This window comes from Octopus sinensis, linkage group LG8 (genome assembly GCF_006345805.1).
Source record: "Octopus sinensis linkage group LG8, ASM634580v1, whole genome shotgun sequence".
Classification (NCBI taxonomy): Eukaryota; Metazoa; Mollusca; class Cephalopoda; order Octopoda; family Octopodidae; genus Octopus; species Octopus sinensis.
In genome coordinates, this window is record NC_043004.1 from 64,810,166 (window position 1) to 64,819,394 (window position 9,229).

Here is a 9,229-nt window from a genome sequence, read left to right on the forward strand (position 1 = left end):
TATATATATATATTATATATAATATATATATATATATATCTATACATATACAAATATATTACATATACATATATATATAAATTATATATATACATAATATATATATGTTTAAGTAGTTGAATGAATTATCCTAGTATGGATAATTCGGTTAACCGATACCTGGGTAGTAAATTCATGTCAGAAAAACACGGTTGAAGCTACATGCCAAGGGCAGAAATCACGTGCTTTCGTGTGGAAATTTGTGTGTTTTTTTACTATAGATAAATGAAAGAATGGTGTCGAACGACGATTAAACAAAATTCCTTTATTCTCAACATATGTTTCGAAGACTGCATATTCTTAATTCCGAAGGAATAAAGGGTGCATTATGCCGTCTTGTCTTTCCTGATGAGAAGACGGCATAATGCACCCTTTATTCCTTCGGATTAAGAATATGCAGTCTTCGAAACATATGTCGAGAATAAAGGAATTTTGTTAATCGTCGTTCGACTCCATTCTTTCATTTATCTATATATATATATATATATATATATATATATATATATACGATATATATATATATACATATATATATATATATATCTATATAGATATATATATACATATATATACATATATATATACATACATATATATATAAACATATATATATAAAAATATATATATACATATATATATACATTATATATATACAAATAAATATACATAATATATACATATATATAACATAATATATACATATATATACATACATATATATAATATATAATATACATATATATATAAATAGATGAGTGTATTTTTACCTTGTTAACAATTAACACGGAAAAAATAAATAAATAGTTACCAGGGCAGCAAAAATCTCACAAGTAAATATATACATATATATACATATACATATATACATATATATACATACATATTAATACATATATATATATACATATATATACATACACATATATATACATACATATATGAAAACATAAACAATACTCTTTTACCCTTTTACTTGTTTCAGTCATTTGACTGCAGCCATGCTGGAGCACTGCCTTTAATCGAGCAACTCGACCCAGGGACTTATTCTTTTTAAGCCCAGTACTTATTCTCTTTTGCCAAACCGCTAAGTGACGGAGACATAAACACTCCAGCATCGGTTGGTAGCAGAAAGTTTATTTATGTTAGTGTGATGCATATCTATGCAAGCATATATAAATCCATATATCCATATATATAGATGTATATACATGCATATACAAATACGCATGGGTGTGAATATATGTATCTCCACATTCAAGAATATATACATACATATATATGTGTTTGCATGTGTGTATGTATATATGTGTGTGGATATATACGCATGTATATATATGTGAATATATATATATGCAAATATATATGTGCGTGTGTATATATATATAATAATAATAATAATGAAATTATTGTATACAGTGCTCAGGTGCACCACAACTTGTCAGAAAGTGCGTATAAAGTATATGCAGTAATGTACAAATGTCTGGAAAGCGAACAATGTATGAGTTAGATGCATGCTTGTCTGTGTATGGAGGGGAGAAAATCAGGTGTAGTGTTGGCGAATCTCAGAAAGCATGGAAGTTTTGTAGGATGCAGTGCTCCGACAACTAACAACTGATGCCGGCAGTTTATTCCATGCTTCAGCAACTCTCAGCGTGAAAAAATGTTTTGTAAAGTCATGAGAGCTGTGCAATGCATGCATCTATATATGCATGTATATATATATGTTTGTATACATGTGTGTATATATATGCATTTTAATATATATATATATATCAAACTAAAGTTATAGGACAAACAAATGCAAGGTCATCCACATAACATTTCATAACTCGAACATTTAATCATAGAATATACATATAAACATCACGGAAGATGGAATATAATTCATCTGTACAAGAAAGTGCGAGAAAAAATGTGTGAATATATGTGAATACAGTTCATCACGGTTAAAAGTTAATACTTTAGCGATTAAGAAAAATATATTTTTTTTTTTTTAAAATATTACAACACCTAGAAGGTAAAAATATAGTATAAAGTAATATATATATAGGTATATAAAAATATATAGAAAAATATATAAATATAGGAAGCATATAAAAATATATAATATACAATGTAAAATAAAATAAAGGTTCATCGTTTAGAAAATCTTATAAAATTACTTATCGAATAAGAGAGGCCTTATAGTTAAAAAGAGGAAACCATGTTTACTAAATTCCCTATGGCCATTTCAGGGGTATATTATTGTGTTTAAAGCACTAGGGTGCATCACGCTAATAACTCCTTCATCAGGGGAAAAATAGAGAGACAGACATCATCTCGTAGCAGGCTGAACACAATATTGTGTGTTTTCTTATTGAAGCAGTCATGCTCAGACGAGCCCAGAAGAAAGAATCAAAACAGTAAAAAAATTATTATATATAAAGCAGTAGAAAAATAAAGCAGTAAAAAAAAAAATGGGTGTATTAAATTAAATTAAATTGAACCTCCGTGGTTTCAAACCCTGTCAGAGCTAAACTATTTATTTTCTACAACTTATTTTATTTCTATATACTTTTAAAAATGTAGAAGAAAATTTATGGATGCAAAAGGGAATCACATCAGTAAATTTATCCAGAGTGTGCGGTCCATAACCCCTAAGGGTGGTAAGGGATTCCCTTATGCGCAGCTTACACCTGTAAATATTTCCCTTGAAATATGGGGTTTTAGAGATAATGGACCATTCTAGATAATAATTCTTATTATTTTTCTTTAAATTGTGTATATGGGATGCAAGTGTTGTAGAGTCCTTGTTTGTTGTTGTAAATGTTGTTGTTGTTGCTGTTGGTATCTTCAACTTCTTTTCTCTTTTCAATCTCAAATGTTGTGTTTCTGTGATACACTTTTGTGATTTTTTCCCACACATTTCTTTATATTTTTCTGTGATTTTCTGTTTTGTTTTTTTCTCTATTGTGTGCAGTATTTAAAAGGCTTGTTTGATTGTCTTTCCAACCGTTTTTTTCGCCAATATTCCCACCCCAACCCTCAGCTCAAAAAAAGAAATATATTTTATTAAGTTCATTCTGAAATAATACAGACATTTCACTACAGTTGCAGTTTCTCACCACCATCACCATAAACTCTCACCAACTTTGTTAGACCCCATTTAAAATGTCCCTGGGAGTGAGTAGTCAAGAGGGTTAAAGTTTGGGGTGGGGAGTGTTAACCAAATGTACCTTATATTTTCAATAATAGATATTGGTTATTTGCAAATTATTGGCTCTGATGTTCATTTTGTAGTTATCTGGATTTGAAACCCCACTGTCAGCATCTTGAGCTTGCTACTGATTGAGCTGTTGTTACATTCTACAAACTGTTCATCAGTCATTGGACTGCAGCCATTCTCAGGCACTACCTTGAAGGGTACTTATATTGAGAAGGGGGGGGGGGTATTATCATAATTATTAGTACTTATTTCAAAGTCTGGTTCTTATGATATCAGTCCCTTTTGCCAAACTCCTTAAGTTATGGAGACAAATAAATCAACAGTGCACGCTAAGTGGTGAAGGGATAAACACATACACACAGTTTTAAATTCTCTTCATGAGGCAGCTGCAACCAAGATGCATTTATTTCATAGTCCTTCACTAGAAATTTTGGTCATCTATTCGCATTAGTTGGTCTACGACTTTCATGTTCTTGTATCTATCCCACCAATATCAATGTAAAGTGATCTTCATCTTCTGTTAACCCTTACTGAATAGGAACTAAGTTCTGTGCATGTGCACCTGAGACAGGGGAACCTATTTTGTATTGGAGGTACTTTCTGGAATTCTTCAAATTTCATATGATGTCATATGCACATTTTATTTTCATTGGCTAATAAAAAGAGGCTGTGAGAAGTGATTTACATATGATTAGCATGTTATATCACCTGCAAAAATTTAATCAGCACAAAGGTACATAACTTCATTAGACATACCTTCAGGCTTAAGAATAACCAAAAGAGTTTAATCCTTGATTTTAAAATCTCTGTAGGTAGTTTTGATTTCCTGGTCATTTTTATAAATATATTAAGGAGACATCTCTGACTTAAGTTTATGAAAATGTACATGAAGCAAAAATCAACTATGTTTGTTTATTCCCTAATATCTTTGATAAAAGTAAGATAAACTATGTTTCATGACCTAAGTTATCTAGTCTATTGAATGGATTGCAGTGAGATGTAGAAGATGGTATTGATTTGTAAAACACTTATTCTATATAGGTGCAGGAGTGGCTGTGTGGTAAGTGGCTTGCTTACCAACCACATGGTTCAGGGTTAAGTCCCACTGCATGGCACCTTGGGCAAGTGTCTTCTACTATAGTCTTGGGCTGACTAAAGCCTTGTGAGTGGATTTGGTAGATGGAAACTGAAAGAAGCCCATCGTATATATGTATATGTGTGTGTTTGTGTGTCTGTGTTTGTCCCCCCCACCAATATCGCTTGACAACCGATGCTGGTGTGTTTATGTCCCCCATAATAGTGGTTTGGCAAAAGAGACTGATAAAATAAGTACTAGGCTTACAAAGAATAAGTCTCGGGTCGATTTGCTTGACTAAAGGCGGTGCTCTAGCATGGCCACAGTCAAATGACTGAAACAAGTAAAAGAGTATGTGTGTGTGTGCGAGAGAGAGAAAATGTGTGTGTGTATGTTTTATATACACATAGTATATGTATGTATGATATATATATAGTATATGATGTGTATGGATCTATACACACTGTGTGTCAAATTATTAGGCAGCTCAGTTTTTTTGCAATAACAGAGTATTTATTCATTCGAATCCAGATATTTTTCCACTGCATGTTGCCATCATTCAGTGAAAAAATAATTTGAACTTATTTCGATAAAACAGAGCTGCCTAATAATTTGACACACAGTGTATATGTATGAGTTTATATGTGTGTACTTGTATCTGTGTATATATTTATGTAGATTTGTGTGTATGCAGAACTGTGTTTAACTTGTAATAGTCGTCTATAAAGAAAATCAAATGTGTTCATGGTATCTTCTAAAAATGTTTTTAAAAAAAAAGAAACAGGTAATTATACCTTGTTGAAACATGACAAAACATACAGATGACAAAAAGAAAACAGCTTTCTTAACCAAAAAATTACTGGCTCAATTTAGAGAGAAATAACATTTTCCAAATCTCTTTGAATAATCTCTACAGTGCTGTAAGTTATTAAGATTGTCCTGTCCAACACAGTTGACAGTTGCTGTAAAGGACAATGACATTACTTTCAGTGAATTTGTCAAAGCTGAAAGATTCCAGACTCAGAATATAAACAGCCTGTTTTGGTCTTTCATCAAAATTTCATGTTAATTTCAAACAGCAGCTTAGCAAAGTTTTTTTTTTCTTTTAATTAAATTCTTTATTTTTAAAATTGAATTAAACAGAATAAGCATATTTTAACAGAAATATGATAACAAAAATTTGTTACCCTGTTTCTATTTATCATTTTGCAGTTGAAATACACTGCCGTTTTCTTTCAGCAAATAATTTTGAAAATAATGAAGAATTTAGTGGAATAATTGTGCTGATTGATGCTGTTAATAAACCATTGCAGGACAACATTTGCTAGTTATGTAAATTTATTTTGTGAATAAAATGAAAACAACGTTAATACAAGTAAGACTGAAATTTAAATGTTAACTTAGAAAAAGAATAAAATATACAAGATATGAAACCACACCAGCAAAAGTCTGAGAAAATTTACAGCAATATTACCTCTCCATTGTGTGTTTCTATAGTTTGAAATAGGTCACTGTAATGAGAAAGAAGGATTAATGAATTTTGGTGAGGAAAGAAGCTAGTTCTAAAGTGCACTATTTGAAGTTGATGAAAGGGACAGATGTCCTTTTTTGTGGTGGAAGTACTTGCAGGTGGTGCAATGCATTAAAAATTGTTTTTACTTGTGGTGGTGAGAAAATACCTCCTAGTTAATGCTGCTTGGCACCTTCTCCCAGGTATTGCATGCACTTTTCTTTGCTGTTATCTTCTGCAACACAACTGTCAATAAATTGTCTATGGGTTTTGTGACTGAGTCACTTAAGATTTTTTGTAGTTGAGTCATTTCTTGGTTTTGTAATTGAGCTGCTCGTCAGTTTCATGGTTGAGCCACTTGGTTTTGCAGTTGAGCCAACAATTTGTTTTGTGAATGAGCTATTTTCCAGTTGTGTGTGTGTGTGCGTGAGAGAGAGAGAGAGAGTGATAAGCATCTGGTTTCAAAGAAAATAATGCTTCACAGAAAACTTTAGAGAAATGTTTCAAAAGTGCTGGTAACATTTCACTAAGGTCCAACAACAAAATCTTTAAGAATAACTAAACAATTTATTTATTTATTTATCTCTCTCTATCTCTCTATTTCTCTCTCTCTCACACACACACACACACACACACACACACACACACACATATATATATAAACAAAAGACAGTGGAACAAGTGATATTTGAATTTTTGAATAGTTTTCTTTCAAAAGAAATATTCAAAGTTTTCAGTGGAAAACAACTTTTGTTTCCTCTACCTGTTTTTATTCCATCCACTATGTCATTGTTCAGTCTTTGGACAATTCCAGTAGTGTATCAGCTTTTCTATGAGGTTCCTAATCCCTCACTCAACCCTTTCTCTCTTTTCTGAAGAAAGAGATTCTATAAGAAGTTCCTCACGACCCTTCATTAAGAGCAACCAATTCTAAAAGAAAGACAGAAAGAAGTATTGACACCCAACCCATCACAAGTATTTGAAAGATAATTTATTTTCTTGACCCCAGAAGAATGAAAGGGGAAATTGAACCTACCAAGATCTGAACTTGAGATGCAAAGAACCAGAACAACCAGAACAAATATTGCAAGGCACATCCCAACACTAACGATATTGACAGCTTACTACGAAAAGAAGAGATATTAATGCTGTTTACAGGCCACTTCCAGCTCTCAAGGTTCCTTAGTCCCAGTTATCTTACAGTAGATTGGCTCATTTGCCATGGCTGGCTAACTTATTAGATTTCTGTCAAAATATATACAATTATATATTTCAATTAATTTCAATTAATTTTGAAATTAATAAAATATTTATTAAAATAATTTTGTTATTGTTAAGCTGACTTTTGAAACATAGATTAGTTTAACATTTTAACAGAAGATTTTTTAAAATCAAAATCACTTTGGATCATAGAATCAGAAGCAGTTTCAGGTTGGTTGCTTTTAAATAAGCTTAACCAAAATTGAGCATCAATAAACACTGTAATTTTTTTTTTAATAGGGATATGATTAATATGAATTGAAATACTGAACTGCAGCCATTTAGGTGAACTCAGAAATAGGACACTAAATCTCGATCAACATTGATCAGGCTTTTATGTCCTATAATGATCAAAGACAGATTCCCATTTTCATTTATAAAGAGATGAATGTCACAAATTAACATTTACTCATAAAATTTAATGTACTATTCTGATCATATACATATTTATAGACTTTCAGTGGAGCAAGAAAACAATCTTGTACCCACACAAAAAAAATGAGGAAAACAGTAGTGGTGGTGGTGGTGGTGGTGGTGGTGGTGGAATTATTAATAATCTGATGAGCTTTCGATATATAAGAAAAAATACATTTATGTAATAAATCTTGTAGAAATTATGTTTATATCCTAAAAAAATTGTAAAATTTGTTGTATTATGTACTAAAAAAAATGAAATAAAAATAGATAAATATCTATGATACTATTGTATTGCAATGTTTAAAAAGAATGCATGCTATAGTATGTTGTGTAATAAATATATATATAAATATTCAAATTATAATATGTAGTACCTATATATGTAAAAATATATATATATATGCATGAATGAAAAGAAAAAAAAACTAAACAATTTCTCCAGTCACTAATTGCTTTCAATATTTGATTCTTTTTCAGGAGGCCAACAAATACGGCTCACCAAGAATTACTAAGCAGATTTTTAAAGATATCTTTTAGGATGTTTACTTCCTATTCAAACGCTGAATGCTTTCTCACCAAGGCCAAAAAGGAAAACAAAACAAAAAACAATAATAATAATTATAATAATAATAATAAAACCAAAAAAAAATAATGATAATAAAAAGAACTGAACAAAAGAATGTTAAAAGCCTACCGAGGTCACATTGAAGAGAAGAAAAATGCTGTATACATATCGAACACGTGTTCAAAGTTATTTTATTTATTTAATTTATATATTTTTTCCAAATATTTTTCCCCCTTTTTTGTGTCATTTATTTATAAACATATATATATGTATATATATCTATCTGTCTATATATATATATATATATTTCCTCTCAGAAACGGTCATTAAATTTTAGGGTGACCAACTGCGTTAGTACTTTAGCTTCCACTGCACTTGTAGTACTGTGTAATGACTTTTAGAGCTTTTTCGTGGCGAATAATAGAGATTATTTTAGAAATTGTTGTCATTTTTTCCGATGCTTATCATTTCAAAGATTCAAAAATGAATGAGTGAAGTGTGTAAATTTGCTGAAGACATTCCAAAGAACACAGGAGGATTACAGGTGCTTGCAATGCACAATTATCACCTTCATTTGTATAAACATTGCTTCGGTCTACCATTTTAGCCGCTTCTATGAAATAGATGGAATAACAGGCTGGTAGAGAAATGCATGGGTTGTGCATATTTTAGTACATACACAAAAGAGAGAAAAAAAAACACTCTTATGTATATAGACTGGGTGGGTGGCAAAGAATATAACTGAATGATAATTAATAAGCAATTAAAACCACAAAGATTATATATATATATATATATATATATATATATATACACACACACACATATGTATATATATATGTGTGCATAAGTCTGAGTAAGTGCGCGTATGTAAGAATACATCCATGTATATAGATATATATATATATATACACACATTCATATGTGGGTGTATATATAAATACTTGAATATATGCATCACTATGTATATATAAATGTGTCTATATGTACATGTATATGCACATGTGTGTGTGTGTATGTAAGTATGTGTGTGTACATAACACATTTGCCAGTATGAATGGTTTTTATTGCACACAATTTAAATTATTTCCTAATGATTTTTTTAATGTGAAAAATATAACAAAGGCAAAATTTATACACATGCACACACATGCAAAT

The 9,229-nt window shown here is 30.6% G+C and overlaps 1 protein-coding gene across 5 annotated transcripts in view; it reads left to right on the forward strand.

Moving 5' to 3' along the window:
• Positions 1-8,804, forward strand: part of LOC115214914 (CUGBP Elav-like family member 4) — a 459,203-nt gene extending 450,399 nt beyond the window's left edge. For all 5 annotated transcript variants that reach the window (XM_029783976.2, XM_029783977.2, XM_029783973.2 and 2 more), the window contains one exon: positions 7,984-8,804. In XM_029783976.2, coding sequence (XP_029639836.1) covers positions 7,984-8,018 — 35 coding nt within the window. In that variant the 3' untranslated portion in view covers positions 8,019-8,804. The remainder of the gene's footprint in view (positions 1-7,983) is intronic.
• The last annotated feature ends 425 nt before the right edge of the window (positions 8,805-9,229 follow it).